General features: G+C 44.2%; 1 protein-coding gene across 3 annotated transcripts in view; it reads right to left on the bottom strand.

Moving 5' to 3' along the window:
- Positions 1-13653, bottom strand: part of EXT2 (exostosin glycosyltransferase 2) — a 106725-nt gene extending 93072 nt beyond the window's left edge. Inside the window, exons 1-3 of one of the 3 annotated variants that reach the window (XM_006274085.4) lie at positions 13548-13653; positions 3422-3985; positions 3153-3242 (exon numbers count right to left, since the gene is read on the bottom strand). In XM_006274085.4, coding sequence (XP_006274147.1) covers positions 3153-3242; positions 3422-3957 — 626 coding nt within the window. In that variant the 5' untranslated portion in view covers positions 3958-3985; positions 13548-13653. Of the gene's footprint in view, positions 1-3152; positions 3243-3421; positions 3986-13487; positions 13506-13547 lie in introns of those variants that run through there. The other 2 variants (XM_019476897.2, XM_059722769.1) reach the window with 2 other exon arrangements.
- Between the last annotated feature and the right edge of the window lie 6726 nt (positions 13654-20379).

Here is a 20379-nt window from a genome sequence, read left to right as displayed (position 1 = left end):
TCCTGCCTGCTACCTATATTTCATTTGTGAAGTTCGTTGAAAGTTCTGAGTTCAAAATATAAGATACTGATACAGAACTGGGAATTCAAAATAGCTTCCACTTCTGCAGCACCTCAAACTCGGAACACTAACCATTTACAGGACCAGAGGTTACTTGGGCATAGGATGACAATTTAAGAGGTGTTGAGTGACAACATAGGTTCCAAAGCCAACTCTAGTATTTTAGATTCCTTTCCACTGCCTCACCTTCAGCAATGCATCTGCACTCACAAAGAATGCTGCTGTGACCCAATCTCACCCTTCAAGCTCCAGGTTCCGTGTTTCATTGGCAGTATTTCACTTACAAGGCAGGGAATGAAAAACCTGGATTTGGCTTACATGTTGCTGCCCTTGCACTTTCACACCCATCATTTTTTCCCCTTAATTAGGAAACTGCAACCAGATTGTTTTAATTAGATCCGGTGAACAACCTGACAGCACCTCATCAGCCTTGAGAAAGCAGGTGTGCATCACACCGAGTTTTACCTAAATAAACCCACAGGGAAGAAACACCCATTAAATAACTCTGCTCCAATTTTCAATGTGTGGTGCAATAAGAAAAAAAATGGGGCCACGGTATTAACCCTTAAAGTACCAAGAACAAGCAGTCTTTTGATTGCACTGACCACAGACAAACAAAATTGTTCCTACAGTTTTTTCCTCATCCCCTCACTTCTTCCCAGCCATTGCTTTGTCCTCCTCCCTCCCCTCCCCTCCCCAGGAAGTGCCTTGATTTGTCCCCATCTCCTTCTGCTCCAAGGTGTTTTGCCCAACCTCCGTGCTCACTGTCCTTTGAAACCACTCTCCTAAGTACCAGTGCCCAGTTCAACTGACAGTTCAAGAACTTGCAACAGAAATTCAGGCTTCTGGTTTATGTAAAATTTGGTATATGCCCAAGAGACAAATGGAAAACTTTGCAGACAGAACCAATGTATCCAATGCATCAAAATACTGAACAGCAAGACCACTAACAAGTCTCACGTAAAGGCCTTATGGAGTTCTACTAATGCACTTCAGACCTGAATTTCTACTCTCAGCTCTACTCAGGTCTGCCCCAAGCCACCTAACTCTAACTACCAGTCCCTAGTGTATAAATGGATAAAGCATAATTTGTCAACGTCAGACCTGGAGTTGGTAAGGAAGCTGTATAGTCAGTCCCTTTGTGTATAACTAGTCCTGTGATATTTTCGTTAAACACATGTAATGGAAAGTCTGACCATACTAAGTCATTACCCATTACATAGGACCTTACAGATGTCTATTGCCACCAGGTCCTTTCACTCTTTCTTGACCTTGTTTCCCATGAATTAATAAGCCCAAGGAGATTCAAAACTACCTGACTTCTCCCAATACTATGACATGCACTTAAAATAAATGCCTGCTGAAATAATACATTTCCTGAGTACCAAGCCAAGACACATAATAAGCCAGTTCAGTTTTAAATGGATGTCTGACATTAAAATGTTTAATAAAAAAAGTTGTGCAGCACAAGGTAAATCTACTGCATTTAACAGATCTATTTCTTCCACAGGTACCTTTGCTAACACATGTAAGTACTAGAACATAGCACTGTTAAAGAGAACTGTGTGAAAGAAAAACCTTTCTTAAATGGGCAAAACGTGAGAGAACATGTGTCAGATGATGGGTTTAACAGGTTTTGACTAGAAAAGAATGAGATTGGACTGCCCTCTTCTGGCCAAACTTGTGCCACACATATTACATGTTCTGGTTCTTGCCTTTTTTGATTCTGACAACACTTTGTCACTACAGCAATTCCAAAAAAGGACACCATGGACTTGATCTCTGAACACTCTCAGAAAAAAAAATCCAGTCCAGTTAGCAAGAAAAAGACAATTCATTTTTAATTTTCCACCTTTCAAAGAAATAGAGATATTCAAACTCGTATCTGTAATATCTTAGGCAAAACGTTGCTGATTGAACACGACAGAAAAGAATCCATCTTGCTCTCTAATGCCTGCATTCATTTTGCAGGACTTAAGACTGTCTCCATGTGTCAGTAAAGTAGAAAGAGTTGATTTCTTTGCTTAACAATAGTTTAAAATGTCTTTGTGTTCTGTGTCTTTCTACCTGAAACTTCTGTTCTTTATTAAAACTCTTTTTTTCTTACCTTTAGATCTTTTTTTTTCTTCTCAAAGTGTCTGTAAACTAATAGCCTGCAACTAATAATGTAACTCAGGGTTCAAAACGCTTCCTAAGTTCCTGGCAGGAATTTTCAAAATGCAGAAACTAGAGGAGAAGAGCCAAAATCAACAACCTCATGATCAGTGACAGATGATTACTGGGTCAGTGCAACTCCTGAAAATTTTACAAAATTCAAGCTCAAATATGAAATCACATAGGCAGAATAGCAGCATCATTTCTGAATACAAAGCAGGGGCATTCAAATTTTTCCCAGAAAAGACAGCCAGAAGCAGTTCTTCTGCTGCTAAAATTTACATTAAGTGGAGCTGTCTGTCATCATGTTCAATTAGCTGATGCATTCTCTAAAGGCGACATGCCTAAGCAGGCAATGCTCCATCTTGATCCGAGCAGTCTAGCAGCTAAGACGAAAATGAGGCATTGACTGCTGGAATAGAGATTTCACCCTCTACAAAGTGAAAAAGAGGATGACAATTAACTGTATTCTGTACTCACAAGGGATAGGACAAGAAGTAAAGTGTGTAAATTACAATAACAGATCTTTAAAGTTGACTATTAAGAACTTTCTACCTATGATGGTGCTTAACTACTAAAACAGATCATTTAGATCGGTTGTAAAATCTGTCACTGGATGTGTTTAAGTTATTTAGGATGGTTTAGACAGGGATGATCCTTGAGCAGGATTTTGGACTCAACGACCTCTTCAGGTCCCTTATGGATTTTATTTTCTGACTCTATGGGCTACACTATAGGCTACCAGAAACAAACATCTAGCCTAAGAATCTACCTCCTGTCACCAAAAGTAAGTCAAAGTTATACTCCACCTGGGCAAGATCCAGGGAACACTGTATCTGCCTGGGAACAAACAACAATTCTAATGCCACTTCCTCTTGAAAGACATCTGAATCCCATCCAAACCAAGAGTGTGTGCACTCAAACAGCAAGATGCCTACCTATCTCTGGGAACATCCAATGCTGTGTTGTAATCCGGTGGGCCTCCAGGCAGCATGTTGAACAACAAGTGGTTTATGCCTCGATCCCATCTACAGAATAGGAAAAAGAAACATCAGCACTTGAATTAACAAATTCTAGACCTACTCCCCCAAATTCTGATGTTAGATCTTATCATGGCCCACTGTATGGCTTCCCCACCGCCATCAATCACCTCCTCCTCCTTTGATGTGATTTTTGATGATTCACACTTCAAAGTTTCTACATATACCTGGATAACTGTGCCAAAGCCTGCGCTGTTTCCTTGATTCGGAGTGTGTTCTGGTTCAACACATCTATGGACGGCACAAAGAGGCAAGCCCTGTTGACATCATCCGTGTAGAACTCACTGTCAGAGATGGCTGTCAGCAGCTCATTGTACTCCCGAGAGATGGTGTTGCTGACTGGTGTCCCATACTCATCTACATACTTCTTCAGTGAGTATATATAAACCTTAATCTTGTTTTTGGGATTGAAGCCACAACGATAGACATCAAAGCAGGTGTGCATCCTGCAGCTGAGGTCCCCCCGCTCTGGAATGGGACTATCAGTCAGAAGCTTTACCACAGGCACATCGTGGACACTACGCTTCTCCACTGTCCAGTCACTGGATGACTCAATGGAGTGTGGCCAGAACTGGAACATGCCTGTGGCAATGAGGCCAAGCAGGACAATGGAAAACAGAGTGATGTAGTAGATGCGGTGCTTAGTCTTCATTCTTGGAATGAGGGCTGGACCCCGAGTGTTATATTTGGCTGACGCACACATAGTGGAACCAGCCACTTCTTCCTTGTCTCTGTACAGAATGAGAAGATAAATGTGTAAAGTAAAAACAAGAATAGATTTAAGCATGAGAAGGGATAGGTAAGTATCACACAGACAGGAAAATATTCATATAACCCTTGGAGATGGTTCCTTTCCCTCAGTGGATTGTACTGAAATTTCTCAAGCATGTAGGTGTTCCACTGGCATGTTAGGTGCTGGCTTCTGCTATGTACCAGAAATGTCACTTGAAAGTGAACTAATCACCTGCTGAAGAAAATCAAGTCAGCTGGCCCAGACAGTTTACACCCCAGGGTACTTAAAGAGCTGGCAGGCATCATAGCTCAGCCACTGGCACAGATCTTTGAGAACTCGTGGCGCTCAGGTAAAGTGCACAAAGATCGTGAGAAGGCAAATGTGGTGCCTATCTTCAAGGAAGGGAGGAAAGTAGATCCGGGGAACTACAGTTCTATCAGCCTGACTTCTATCCCAGGGAAGATCTCAGAAAAAATTATCAAGGAGACCATTCTTGACAAACTGGCTGATGGCAACATCCTGGGGATAGCCAGCATGGGTTTGTTGCAGATAGGTCTTGCCTGACCAATCTCATCTCCTTCTGTGACCAGGTGACATATCACTTGGACAAGGGAGAACACATTGACATCATATATCTTAATTTTAAAAAAGCCTTTGATCTGGTATCCCATGATCTCCTCATGGAAAAATTGGCCAACTGCAGCCTTGGCTACATCACAGTCCGATGGCTGGGGAATTGGCTCCGAGGTCGGACCCAGAGAGTGGTAATAGATGGAAATAAATCATTGTGGTGCACTGTGACCAGCTGGGGTCCCCCAAGGCTCTGTCCTTGGCGTCTTCATTAATGATGTAGACATTGGTATCAGAAGCGGACTGGCCAAGTTCACCAATGACACCAAACTTTGGGATAAAGCGTCCACACCTGAGGATAGGCTAGTGATCCAGGCCGACCTAGACAGGCTCAGAAAATGGGCAGACGAAAACCTGATGGCGTTCAACACCAAAAAATGCAAGGTACTCCACCTTGGGGAAAAAACCCCACAGCAAGCTTATAGGCTTGGCAGTGCTACGCTTGCTAGCACCAGGGCGGAAAGAGACTTGGGGGTCATAGTTTCATAGTAGGTAGGGTCAGAAGGAACCTGAGCAGATCATCAAGCCCGACCCCCTGCCATGGCAGGAAAAAGGTGTTCATCTAGTCTCCTCTTAAAGACCCCCAGGTAGGAGCCAGCACCACTTATCTTGTAAGTTGGTTCCAGATCCTAGCCGCTCAGACAGTGAAGTAGCGCCTCCTGATTGACCACAAGATGAATATGAGCCACCAATGAGATGTCACAGCTGGTAAAGTGAGCAAAATTCTGGCTTGCATCCATAGATGCTTCTCAAGCAAATCCAAGGATGTCATCCTCCCACTGTACTCAGCCTTGGTGAGGCCACAGCTGGAGTACTGCATCCAATTCTGGGCTCCACTTTTTAAAAAGGATGTGGAGAAGCTTGAGAGTCCAGAGGAGAGCCACGCACATGATCAGAGGGCAGGAGAACTGGCCTTATAATGAGAGGCTGAGAGCCATGGGACTCTTCAGCCTGGAAAAGTGCAGGCTCAAGGGGGACCTGGTGGCTGCCTATAAGTATATAAGGGGTGTGCATCAGGATCTGGGGGAATGCCTGTTCACCAGGGCACCCCAAAGGATGACAAGGTCAAATTGTCACAAACTCCTCCAAGACCATTTCAGGCTGGACATAAGGAAGAACTTCTTTACTGTCTGAGCCCCCAAGGCCTGGAACAGGTGCCTCCAGCACCTACTCTGGACTCCTTTAAGAGACATTTGGATGTTTATCTTGCTGGGATCCTCTGACCCCAACTGACTTCCTGCCCCTGGGGCAGGGGGCTGGACTTGATGATCTTTCAAGGTCCCTTCCAGCCCTAATGTCTATGAAATCTATGAAAATACCTAACAGCAGGGTGGATATGATTTAAATCACTGGTCAGGAAGCCTCGATTTAATCATGGTTTTGTACAAAAAGTGTATTCTTGTTGTTTGATATCCTTCATTTAATTTCTTGAAACTTTGCACTTTTAGAGAAAGGAAAGGCTATGAATTGACTGTGTGTACACAGACTTGCAGAAACAACAGGGCTAACAGGTGGGTAATCAGGAATCAGGTCTGTTCCCTCTTATCTACACATACTGCTGTCAACAAGGATGCTATCTCTGGAGACAACAAATTCTCCCTATGCCTGTAGAAGGGCATTTGTGCCTGAAAGCTTTCAAAGGACAATTTTTCCACCTATTTAGTTGGTCTAATAAAAGATATCATATCTACTCAAAGAACCGTGTCTGCCTATGATCTCTGGAGACACTAATTCACAGTTTGAGAACTGAAACTAAGCATTACAGAAGTGCTTAACTCTGACAGATTGTGCACCACCAGTTTAAAATGATGCACCAAAGGTTTCAGTTTAACCTTAAGTACCAGCAGCAAATTTTTGTCATACAATTATAATAAATCTGTTAACACGTACCACTAATACGTTGTCTGCGTACTACTGATAGTACCCGTACCAGATTGGCAACTGCTGTTCTAGACTAAGCACTGAGTCCCATTGGGTAGTGTGGTTTTCTTTAATCTTTACTAAACTACAGAGTAGCCTCTGGGAACACCATAAGATTGCACCCCTAATATAGTCCCATGGCCTCTTGTGACCTATTAATAAAACTTCTAAAAAGGTTACATAAATATATTGTCTCAAATAGTATATAATTAGAAGTTATAATCCCTATTCCATGATGATCTCTTTGTGCTTTAACATATCTTAAATTAAAAATATCTTTATATAAGCTTATTTTTAAAAGCATCTTAACAAAAATAATAAAAATGTGATTAAATTAAAAATTCTGATTTAAATTTTAAAGATCTGATTTTCTTTCATTAAAAAAAATCATTGATTTTTATCCACCCTGACAGTGAAAAATTGGACATTCCAGAAGCTGAGTCCTTACCACCAGGAGCTGACAAACCATGGCAAGGTGGCGATGTCTGAACCACCTATGTACCAGAGTTGGACACTTGAAAGAACTAATGAAGAAGTGGGGCTATCCCACTGGTTCAACCACCTGTGACTACGGCACAGGGCCTCAGACCATGTAACACTTGCTGCAATGTCTGCTGCTTGAAGGTATATATACAATGAAAGACCTCACAAAGTACAACAAATAAGCACAAGCATGTTTAACAAAATGGTTAAATGTGACATGAGAAGATGACCACCTGCTAGGACTTGGCATCAACATCCAGATAAAACAGTTCAACCAACCTCTTAGCAGCCGCAAAGTCAGATTAGCAAATGGACCTGAACAGACATTAGACATAGGAAAAATCCTTAAAGCCTCTACTCATTCCACTGCCCAAAGTGTTTCCATTGTGCATTTAGCAATGTTTTTCCTGAAAATAAAGGGGAAAGCAGCTAAATGCACATGAAGGGTACTCATCAAGGGAGAGTGGGCACTGAAATAGCAATATGGTTCAGCTACGATTAACAAGATGAATCATTATTCCCCAGTTATTAGCCAATCAGAAGCATCATATAGGACTTGCAATCACAGTGCAGTTATTCAGAATTATAGGGGTTTGAAAGAGGGGTTTCAAAACAAAATTATACAATGGTTACACATTGTCTGCCCTTCCAAAGCTTTTTGCCAATGACTGAAAGGGCATTCCAGCAATATTGTATAGATCTGGGATGAAAAACACTATATGATAACAATTTAAAATAGTATTAAATACAGTTAGGGAGCTACTATCATTCTCCAGCTCTGGCCTTAGAGGTTTTTGTCCTTAAAAGTTTATATTCACCAAATGAAGACAAGTGATGTTAGTTTCAGACTAAAGTTTTAAAAAGATATACAACAACAACCAGAAGGATGAGGACCACAGGGTTTCTTACTTAAATAACTGTGTTCGGGGATTGATTTTTGTTTGTTTGACTTTTAACATAAATAGTTTCAACTCTAAATTTCCCACAGAAAGGAAACTATGACTCCAACCTGAAGATTTCTCAGCAGCAAATTTGTGCAACATGATACAGAGACTGCTGCAGAAATTTCATTGTCATCTGTCAACCAGAAACTAATTACACAACAACAACAAACTCTCCCCACATTTAATGGTATTTATTAATACTACACTATATTTCAGTTTGGTGCTTACCAGGTAACTGCACAATTCACTTAACTGCATGACACAATACCAGTCCGAATTTGTCACCTAATACTTGCATTGTAACACGCTCTAGCTATCTGCATACCAGTTAAGTGCATGAACTGGTTAAGCACAAAGCACCTTTAAGCCCTCAGGGTCTACTTGATAACTTACTATACTCCAGTTAACTGCACTAGAAACAGAGAAGTGGAAGCAGCTATCAAAAGGTTGATATTAGAAAACTGAAAAATGAGGACAATGAGTCAGTTTGGGAGCTGTTCTCTTTCTCTCTCCATTTTCAAGGCTTCTAGTAGCAGCTACACAACTATTACAGTGATTCTCAAGCACAGTGTCGTGGCACTCAGGAGTGCCTTGAGAGCCCTTGAATGGTGCCGTGGGATGTCACACAGTGTTAGCACTGTTAGGCATGCAAACATGATTCACACGATAAACCCAGAGATTTAAAATAGAAATCCATAGTGTTAAAAACATTCAGATCTGTTGTGGTCTTTCTGGGCATTTACACACACACCTTTTTGTGCTGTGTTGCGTGCAGCTGTATAAGCGACAAAATGAGCATCAGTGCGGAGAATATGACAGCAGCGTGCTTTTGAACTAAAACACCTTTGATGCGTTTTAGTTCAAAAGCATGCTGCCACTGCCATTTTCTCCCCACTGATGTGCATTTTGCCATTTACACAGCTGCATGCGCCACAGCGCTGGGTGCTTTTAAAAGCACCCAGCACTGTGGTGGAGATGTGTACAAATGCCCTCTGAGTTCTCTGCAACAGAAGAATTGCTCCAGTATTTTTCTATAATAAAAAATAAGTGAAAACTTAGAGCTGGCAGTTACTGAAGAATGCCTCAACCCTATCATGGGGTGCCTCCAGTCTAAAAAGTTTGAGAACCACTGTTCTATTAGAAATCTCAAAAATAAGTGAATTTAGCCAGTTTAAGGACTGCTAATACCATAACACTGGAAGTGCCATAATTCTTAAGTGGGTAATGTCATCAGGACTGTGGTACTAGCAACCCAAAACTGACTAACTCCTCATTTTCAAGGCTTCTAACAGCCTTGAAAACTGACTATACAGATATTTTAAAACGGGAGGAGATAGTTTTGTGGCTGATAACATCACAGCACTGTGCTTTAAAGAATGTCCATTAAAAACACAGTACAGTTGGTGCTATATCCTTGATGAACAATGGTTCCATTAGATTTGTATTTACATTTGTTTTAAGAACTTACTCAAAGCAAGTGCATAGGCCAGAGGTCAGCAACGTTTCTGGGCTGAGTGACAAAAAACCCCTGCAACCCAGATTTGGAGATGTTGGCATGCCAGGGGTGAAAGTCAGGGAGCTGTAAGGGATCTAATCCTCGTCATGGCAGCACAGCCCTGGCCCCTTCCCTGCCGTGTTTTCCAAGGCACACATACAACTGCTGCCACCAATGAGCTGGGCCAGGGCTCTGAACCTGGTGCACCCGTTTGCAGCCTCACAGCTGCTTGCTGCCAGCAGCCCAGGTTCTAGGCAAGCCCAGACACTGTTCTGCCCTAGACCCCTACCCCTGCCATGCACCCAGAGGTCTGTGTGCAGCCACCATCAACCAAGGAGCGCTGGGCTCCAGACCCTGGTGCACCTGTTTGCAGCCTGCCCACCACCTGCTGTGAGTATCCCCGGCTCTGTGGCACTGGTGCACGAGTGCCACAGAGGAAGGGGTCAGTTTTGTGGCTGGAGACAGAAGCCAGTTTTGTAGCGGTGCATGATTGCGCTGCCCCAAGCCCATTTCCTGCCATGCACCTCAAGGCACTTGTGCAGCCACTGCCAGCCACAGAGCCAGGCCGGGGCCCCAGACCCAAGTGCACTAGTCACAGTCTTCCAGTTGCCTGCCATGAAGCCCAGGCTGCTTGCAGCCTCCTCACCACCTGCTGAGTAGCCCATGCTCCACGGCCCTTGGCAAGTGCCCAGAGCCCAACTCTAGTATGCTGAGCAAAATGGCCTCACATGTTGGGAGTTGCTGACCCCTGGCATAGGCCTTTGTTCAGTTCCCTGGTTATGTATTTAAATAGTATATAGTATACTGTATTATAATGAGAAGTTATCCGACAGTTCTTGATCAGAAAATAGTGGGATGGGATTATTTGTAACATTAAATGACTATATTTACATGACAGAGCAATACATGATTTTAAACATCACTTAAGTATTTAACTTTTTTTATCACTGCTTCTGGTCAAGCAAGATTCCTATTCAGATTCCAGTTCGATAGATTTCCCAGCCTATGAGCTAGCACTAAGCAGACCGAGAGTGTATGCAGGGAAAAAAAAGGAATTTTATGTTATTAGTATAAATATTATAACTCAAAACCTTCTATATTTCTTCCACCCTTTAGTCAAGTTATCCCCACTTCCAATACACTGCTAGAATAATTTCCTTTATCAGAGATTATAAATTTGTGACAAGCTTTTGAGTCACTGAACAACACTTCCCCTCCACCCCCCAAACTCAAGTCCACACAAGCAACTATGATTTCCATCCATGGAACTATTTATTCATCGTTATAAAATCCATAATTAACCTGTTAAATTCACTGCCACAAAGAAATGCACTAGAGTTTAATAGGATTTTAAAAAATTAGACATTCTCAGAATGATGACAATGAGCAATTGCAGTAGGAAAGGTAGAAAAAAAACTGAGATGATAACCTTTCTATGGGCAGCAAAGACACCAAAAATAAAATACTAGAAGTTTGGAAGAAGGCTTTCATTAATGGATGGTTATCTAATAACTGGCCATTATAAACGTTTGCTTGTACCTCAGAGGATAAGACTGCTAGTCTTATTCTTACACTCCTAAAATCTAGAAGTCTCAAGTTTCTAAACAAGTTTACAAACAAAATTTTAGACAATTACAATGGAGCCTACCACTTAGTAAATTCTTTGGAGCAAACTTCCCCCTCCCCACCTCACGCTGTACAGCACTTAGCAGGAGAGGTCTGCTCTAAGACTAGACCTCCTGGGTGCAATGATGCTACAAATAAAAATCATAATGTAAATTATAAGAGATGTTAGAAAAGCCTTGGGGCATAAAGTGCCTTTCTTCAGGTGACCTGTGGGAGCAGCTGTCAAAGGGCTGCTATGACACCTCAAAAGTGACAGGGATGACAGTGACACCTGGCTGAGGAAGGGCACTCGTCTAATCTCTCTCCCAAATATACAGCTGATCCATTTAAAAATATCACCCAAAAACCCCTTTCTTCTTGCAAATTTCCTGGACCATCACAACTATAACACTGCTCCAATCCTACATATTCTGAGACACCCTGTATTAACATGACTAAGGCCAAATGTAGAAGGTGCCTCCCTCCTCCACACTACCCAAACCCACCCAGTGGTTTTGACCTATGTTTCACAGCACAAGCCTTAATGCATTTTTAAATCTGTATCATTAAAAGACCTAAAAGGCCCCCTCACCTGCCAGAAGGAAGAAGCAAAACTTTACTAAACAAGGCAGCAAAGCTGATTCTCACACTGCCCTACTCAAGGAAGGAAGGGCACATTTCATTGAGACACTTCACTTTACTGCAGTGCATTACACTTATTCCCACGTGGAATAAGCAGTTTGCTTAGCTGCATCCCCTAATGCCTGCATCCCCTAATGCCAGTCCCAATTCCTTTACTACTACTAAGAGACCCAAGGAAGAATGTCTTGCATTGGAAAGCTTGTCTAATTTTATCCCATGTACATAGTTGCCTACTTCCACTAAAAAGATATCTCCCTAAGAAATACTCCAATAAAAGACATCTATCTCTCTAAGAAATATTCATCTCGCATAATTTCTGGACCATCATGGCTATATCACTTTTTCCTACTACTGACATCATGTTGCACAACCGCACGTTGGCTAAGTAAAGAACCCACTTGGGTACGACAGCATCTTTCAGCCCCACTGTCCACTGCGAGACACAGGACCCCAAGGCAGTCGAGTGCAGCCCCCAGCTCTCAGAGGCCAGCCCCTAACTCTGCTCCTGTCAACCACACACTAACTGCAACTGCCTACTGCAGTGACTCTTAACCCGGGAGCTGAGAGATCCTCCAAGCAACATGAGCACAGCGAGATGGGCAAATACCTACGCACAAGTCACAAGAGAAACCCAACAATTTGCAACATGAATCCATAGGATCAAAACCATCCTGGCTGGCTATGGTCTCTCTGAGCTCTTTGCATTAGGAGAACCTCTCTGGCCACGTCCACACAAGCACGGACGTTTGTTTCCCCAGAGACAAGCAGCAGTGGCACACCTTGTGCTGCTGCTACTTGTCTCAGGGGGAACTCCTGCGCCGCCACATACTGTCTGGCGTGGGGCAGGTTTCCCCAGGTGGGGTAGGAAAGGCTGGGCCCAGCAACTATGCTGACCCCAGCAGCCTTACCTGGGGTCCTGGGGGAGCTGCAACTGCAGCGCTCCTGCAGCTGGGGGCCTGGCCAGCAGCCAGTGTGGCTCCAGCCAACCAGGCTCCAGTATGGGGTGGCATTTGCTGCTGCCACATGCACCGCTCCACTTTTCATTTGGCATGAGTTTGTTTGGGTTTTTTTTAACTCCATCTCCCAGGGTCAAAAGATGCACCCCCCCCCCCCACGGTAGTAGTGCAGGGATGCCTGCATGTGTGGTGCGTGGCGCTGCAAACCCTCCTTGGGTGCAACACCCTCTTTTGGACCAATTTGCGGCGCCACATACCATGCAGCCGCGCTCATCTGGATGCTGCCTCTGTGACTAACAACAGGTGCCACACAGCTGTCCTGGCATGAACCATTTTTTCCCAGGAGAAAGTGCAATTGCTCTGTCACACGTCATCCTGGGGGGATACATCCTTTAAAAAGGATGAGAAGCGCTAACAGTTTATCTCGGGACAGCATCACTGAGTCAATGGGAGGGAAGCAGCCAGACAAGTCATTCGGTTTCTCCTGGGAGACGCCGCTCTCCCCAGTGCCACCGGGTGCAGCCTCCTCGTCCCTGGGCTGCTCCACGACAAAAAGAAGATTAAATCAATCCTCTCCCGAGAGTGCGGACCGGAAAACCTGTTGGGAGGGTGACATGTGCCCGCACCAAGCCCGGGGCAGCTGTGCCCGGGGGCAAATGCAACGTCTGCCCCTCGCCTCGGAGTCCCCACTGATCCACAAACCGAGGGCGGCTGAGACCCGCCGGCCGCTCCACCCGCCCCAGGGGCACGGCGGCCAGGCACGCTCTGCCCCACCCCGGGCACCGACGCGCGAACGAGGGCAGGACGCGCGCTAGCGCGACCCACCGCCGAGCGGACACACGTTCGCGCCGCGCCGCGTCGCGCGGGGACTGGAGCCCGGCTCACCCCGCCCGCAGCAGCGCAGCCCCCGGCCGCTCCGAACCGCGTACCCCCGCCAGCAGCCCTCGGCGGACGGGCGCCCCGGCCTGGCAGCGCCCCCGCGCGCATGCGCCCCGCGCCGCTCGGCCGGCCAGCCGCCCGGCGACGCAGCGACCCCCAGCGCATGGGAGGCCTCGCTGCAGCCGAGCCCGGCTCCGAGCGCGTCCGCGTGGAGAGCTCCCCCAGTGGCCACAGGCGCTCACTGCAGCCTGGCTCCAGCGGCGCTGCGGGGGGTGGGGGGCAGCTGGCTCTGTCCAGCCGGACCCGGGTGATTACAACTAAACACCACAAATATATATATATATCTATATCTCATTATATATATATATCTATATATTAGTGGTGATTAAATGAAACACCACACATATGTGTGTGTGTGTGTGTGTGTGTGTGTGTGTGTGTGCGTGTGTATAAATATGTATATATCTGTGGTGTTTCATTTAATCATCACTAATATATAGCCACAGGTTGCCGATATTCTTTTCCCACGGGATTCTTCCCCCTCTCTTGCAATGCAGAAGCAACAACTAGGAACACTACTGTCTTTTATAAAGGGGATTCTTTCCTTTATTTGTATTTGGATCCCAGTCATTTCCTCATTGATCTGCCACAGACTGAGAGAGCAAGAAAGCAAAGGAACTAACCAGTGCTGAAGCTCAAAGTATTGGAGATTCCCCCATGTCTCCTCAGTCTCTTCCATTTACGCACTAAAGTGCTCAAATCGTCAAGGGAAAAAAATACCATGCAAGGGAGGTTTCCTTAATATGAAGAGGCTTTTTTCTGTTTAATGTGCCAAGCTAGCAGGTCCAGGTACTGAAGCCCTCTGCACAAAACATACACAGCATTGGCAGCATCTGGTCAGGTGCGTTCCACACAAACTACCCCCTCCCCAGTGTGACTCCACCCTGCAATTAGGCTTGAAAGGGGATTTCAGGAATTTTTGTTTTATTGAATGTGTAATGTGTATTACATTTCCCCGGGTGCTGCCTCCCTGTTTCTATCATACATTTGCACTTAGCTGTCCTTCAGTGTCCTTATTCCTTGTTCAATGAAGGAAGCTGATGGAGCAGGAAGGATCTCCTCAATTTCTTTTTATAACAGCATCCCCGCTGCCTTTCAGCTCCTGCAAACTTGAAATCTTCCTGCCTTAGAAGCAGGCTGACAAACAGCTGGCAACATGGCCTTTCCAGAGTTGAATAAAGAACTTGCAAGCACTGCTGTCCTATGTGCCCTGCAGCAGTAACCTTCACTTTGTGACATCATATCATATCATATCACCCTTCTCTCCAATATCAAAGTCCCTAGGTTGAATATCCAGCCAAATCTGGAGAAAGAGCTGTAAGGAGTGGGAAGCTGTTGGCCCTTTCTATTTACTAACTGAAGAGGACCACATTATGCACTGGGTTGTTTCTGCTGGATTGTTAGTGTGACCTCACCATGTACTATTAACTGAAGTTGATTCAGCCACCTCCTTTTCGACACTCTCTCCCCCCCTTTATCTGTGCATCTGCCCTGGTGCCCTCCCTTGCTACCCCAGGTTTGAAATTTCCCACCCCCTCCCCTTTTCCCTCCTGCAGTCAAAGAAGCCAAGCAGATCTTTGTCATCATTGCCTTTGTGAAGGCTGGGGATAATTTTTGCACCTGACTGATCATCATACTCTACTCTCCCTCTCCCAAGCACAGGTTGCTAGCCTTTGCTGCAGCCTCTGCTGCTTCCTACACATAAACAGAGTTCAAAGAAGCTGTCTTCCCTGTATCCATGAATACAATCAGTCGAAGCAGCACCCATTTGCAACTATACCACCTACCCTGTAAGAGGAAATGTCATCGTGAAGCAGCAAGAAGTCAGTGGCTGGGGAGTGGGAAGGGCTGTGGGGTTTGCAAATATGCAGTGCTTATAAGCAGACTGTTTGTTTTTCTTTTAGGTTGGAAGCTTTGCATGTTTGGAGTAGCCTGGCATAAGACAAGAGTGAAGAGGGCTGTCCTGGAGCAAAAGGAATTACATGAAATTCTTTGTTAACTCAAGACTGAAACTTCAAAGGGGGAAAGGAGGCTAAGAAAATAGCAAAGCCACACGAACTCCCACTGAATGGGGGACTGAACACGGGCAGTGGGCTCCCTACCTGAGCTCTCAGTCAGACATACTGCCGCCAGTGCTTAAAAATTGTCACTCTGTTTAACGTGCCTGCGTTGGTGCTCAGAACCCAGAGTGATGGATGTGACTAAAACTGCCTAGATTGGAATGACTAAATGAAAGAAGTGTTACCATAGTATCCATCTGTCATTTAAAGCAATGTTTCTCAACCTGTGGGTCACAAGAATATATGAGAGGGTCATGAACAAACTTAAAAAATGGATCAAAAAACTTTAAAAACAGATTCTTCTTTAAAGGAAGAGAAAAACAGGGGAAACTGTGTTTTTTTTCTTTGCGGGCTATCAGAGTTCCAGCCTGCAACGGGCTGCTTGGGGCCCCTCATGCCCCCCACACTGGGGAGACTGGGGCCTGGAGGCAGGAGGCAGTGGGTCAGGAGTGAGGGGCACTGGGGTGGGGTTGGCCACCGATGTTTAGAAATGGGTCCTGGTACAAAAATGGTTGAGAACCACTGATTTAAAGGCACTGAGATGTAACAGTAATAGGTGCCACAGGAGAACCTAGATTGGACATGCCTTCTGAAAACTTTGTTTTGGGGTAACACAGAAAAGTTAAAGCCCAATTAAAGTGCAGTTAAAAATTAAAAACACTCTTTTAAAACATATATATATAAAATCAAATGTGTACATGTAGAGGCCTGATGAGGGAAAGGATTGTGAATACAGGGACTGTTAATAAATGTGGAGGCAGCAATGGTCAAAATAGAAAATACCCATTAAAAAAAAAATTGAGGTGTTTTTCAAAAGTGCAGAGATCAACAGTGAAATCAGCCATGACTTAAGTGGGACATCTCAGCTGAAGTGAGTGGGTGTCAATGCCATGAACTTGGTCTTGTGTCATCTCTGATTAAAGATGACGGCAGATGCGTATGCATTTGTTTGCTCTGCCCATCTACAGATGTTCTTTGCCCTAACCCCTGCTTTAAATCCACTGCAGCAGAGTGGTGCCAGAAACACTCCTTCAAAAATGAATGGATCAGATTTAGTTTCCCTCACCATTTATTTACCATTTGCTAGTGTTTGTTAATTTTTTAGTTGCTGGGCTGGTTGGTTTTCACAGTCACAGGTAGACCAAGCCAAGCTGGGAATTTCCTACTAACATTAGGTGTTTTCTTAGGTAATGCTGCTTCCCAACCTGCTGGATCACAGCACTGCAGTGGAAGGTAAAAGAACCCTTCCCCAAAATACCCAAGAGCACTGATTGCAATGCGAACTGACTCCTGATCCTGGCAGTTGATTTTCTACCAAGGCCATATCTACAGGGTCATGCTAAAAAGTACTAAGGAGGAGTCCACATGTTCAAGAAATCTCTCTTTGGAGAAAAACCCTGGTTAGAGCCAGTCACAAGGCATTAAAATGTAATTGGGCTGCATCTGCCTGTTGTGGGTTGGGAAAATGAAACACCAGACTTACTCATTAATGATGCAGAACCCTCACATACTGCAGCAATGTACTTTATCGCTCTGAGCTGGTCTTGCAAAGCAGCCGAGCTTAATCTAGAGTGGCTGCGACAAGAACAAAAATCACTTTCCCACCATCCATGAATGTACAGGCAGATAAGAACAGCTTCCGGCCTTAAAGACAATTAGAGGCTCTAAGTTTTCTTGTCTGATAACAGTTCTTGAAGGGCATTTTTGTCAGCCAGGGATCTCAAAAGCAGCCTCACTTGCCACACCCTTGTCCCCTGACATGACCTTTTACCAGCTCTGCCCCATGTGGGCACTTCCTCCATGCCAGAACTAGTGCCCGCTTGCTGATTAAGCTGACATTCCACCTGCTCTATGATGCTAGGCAAAGCAGACAGGATGGTGTGGGAAGGAGAAAGGATTTGGTCCTCTCTAAGTTTCCCAAGTGTTTAAAACGACTTTATGACTTTGGTATCTAACAGCCTCAGTCTCCTGCCCCCAAAAGTATTTTTATCCTCTACCCTGCATTTATTGTATCTGTTTTCATTCACTCTGACTTCACATGCTATTTCAGGACTGCTGCAGTGTTTGTTGCTTATGCCTTCAAAGGAGAAAAAAAAGTTCCAGTGTTTGACCCTGTTCAGCAGGGATTCTCTCTCTTGCACAGGAAGCGTGATGACTTATGGCAAAGGATTTACCTCCTTTCACCTCAGCTCTGCCCTGCAACAGCAGAGCTGCTTTCTGCAAAGCCTGCTTCTCACGTGCACACAGCCTTTGCATGCTTTGATGTGAAAAAAGCATTGGAGAAATGTTCTGTCTACAGCCATCTCTGTTCTTTGCCCATCACCAAAGAGGTGACATAATATGTGTTTTCTCCCCACCCCACACCCTTCTTTCCCCTTTCTACTGCTGTTTGCCAGTTTGAGACAGTGAAAGCAGGCAATCTGAAAGCACAGTTCTCAGGAGCTTGTACGTCTGGATTTTTCCCAGTCACTAACTCAGGTTTTAAAATTTTGTTGAGGCACAACATGCTTTTATTTTTAAACCTTCTGTGTCCACTTGCTATTTTTCTTTCCCATTAATCAGAAGCAGGCATTTCCTTTGGGCTCAGTTGCATTAATAATTGAAAGCAAATGGTAGACTTTCTGAATAGACCATTGCCACTTTTATGAATGGGAAGGGGCACCATTCATGGGCTAAGACTGCTGGCATGAATGTGCTGATCTGGGTGAGCACAAGGACTCGTCTGTGTGAACAGTGACTAGATATGACTGAGCCCTAAAGGGGAGCACTGGGTCATGTGACACAGACACTGGCTAGTCCATGTGCAGCCAACAGAGGTGGGAGGCTTAGGGCTGCTGAGCAGGCATGCTCCAGCCCACACAATGCCCAGAGGACATTCTCTGTCTCTGCTCTTCTAGGGAGAAGCAAGTGCATCAAATCAATTGTAGCTGAAATATTTAAGGAAGCTTAATGATAGCTACAGTCTAGTAGGAAAATTTGGTACGTTTTAAAGCAGGAGAAAGAGCTTTGCAAATTGTCAGTCGTTCAATTAAATAAATGCAAGAGGCTTTGTCTCATCTATTTAGAAATGACAAGGAGCATGTAACTGTCTCTTTCAGTGGAGATTTCCTTGAAACAGCAGGGGAGTGTGTTTGTATTCTAGTGACACAGCTGAACCAGACAGGTCTGCAGCATTTTATTTTTAGACTCTGGGTTGCCAAACAGTCATCAACATTTGGCTGACAGGCATCCAGTTTTTATAAAACGTATGTGGGAGACTGGAGTTTTACCTCTCTTATCTCTCCTCTTGGACCTGGGGGGTGGTTGCTTTGAATTCATGCATTAGAGACTTCAGTCCACAGATCTTTAGCATCATAGTGCGCATTCACCTTTTTCTGTACACACCTCTCCTTTCCTGTTATGGGTGAACAGATTTAGTTGAAATCACTGATTATTCAGGAAGGAAAACAAGCACCATTAAGCCTGCTTATGGTTCTCTAGTCATTTCAGCATGCCTTGTGATATACATCATGTGGAGATCCACATACATGGTACACTTATTATGTGTCATTCTGAGATATTGCCTGGTAGGTGCAGTTGGGTGACAGTCTATTCTAAGATGAAGATGATTTGCACTATCATCCTGCAGCCATCCTTTCCACTTCCTTCCAGCCCTATGACATAAAACCTTGTTTTGAATGTGGGATTTGTTTCCCTTTGAAGCATCTGACATTGGCCACTATCAGAGATAGAATACTCAACTAGTCAAAAATAGCTTTATTCTGGTTTACAAGGCAGGATATCATCACTGATAGTCTAGATAATTGGTCTGACCCTCTGTTTCAGTTTCTATATTGCAACAAAATAATGGTGTCATATGTGTCAGCTATGCTTGTAATGAACCCATTCCCTTTCACAATCAGTGTAACTCTCCCCAGTAACCAAATGCATGGTACTTTGCTCCTGAACAAATATATCACATGTCTCCACTTCCGCTGGTAAGTAATTGACCGTGAGAAGTCACCACTGTCTATATTTTTGGATGATTATATCCCTATGGCCCCAGTCAGTGTCCAGGTGAGGGGAGAGAAGAAAATTATTGAGCTTCAGAGCTCAGTTGCTGACAGTACTTGTTAAAAGACACGAGATTCTAGACAGCTCATGCAGGCAAGCTTTCACCTTCAAAATAATATATATAAAATATATACAACAATGTAATATAAACACTGATACAGACTCTTTGTCACACTGTGTTCTCCCCCCACATCAAAGCACTTGGATGAAGGACAGCTGTCACAGTTGCAGGAGTATTATGGTAATCTGTAATCAATTGAGTACTTTGTGCTTTCAGGTGTTCAGGGAAAAAAAATGGTCACGACAAGGATCTGCCTAGAATAACTAAACATTTGTAGCATGTGCTATGCAGTCAGAATTTGGTGAGTAAGGGAAGGGACTAGACAGAGCAGCTAAAAATAGCATTTCCTCACAGTGTTTTTCCAGACTATTTTTGATGCTTAATTTTGATAAGGTTGACTGGGTTCTTACTAAAAATAACTGTCCCTGGCAAGCTAAGGACAAAAAGTAGATTATTTTTAAACTATCAGAGGTGAAAGTACTTTTGTTGGCTGCAGATAATCTGGGAGCTAGGCATTGGTCAATTGCTAACGTTTTAAATAATCTGCAACAAATTAAATGCTACTTATTGCAATGCAAGTATACCTGTTATTCTTTCCAATTAT

The sequence above is a fragment of the Alligator mississippiensis genome, chromosome 2, assembly GCF_030867095.1.
Source record: "Alligator mississippiensis isolate rAllMis1 chromosome 2, rAllMis1, whole genome shotgun sequence".
NCBI classification, from domain to species: Eukaryota; Metazoa; Chordata; order Crocodylia; family Alligatoridae; genus Alligator; species Alligator mississippiensis.
This window is presented reverse-complemented; position numbering and strand designations above follow the sequence as displayed.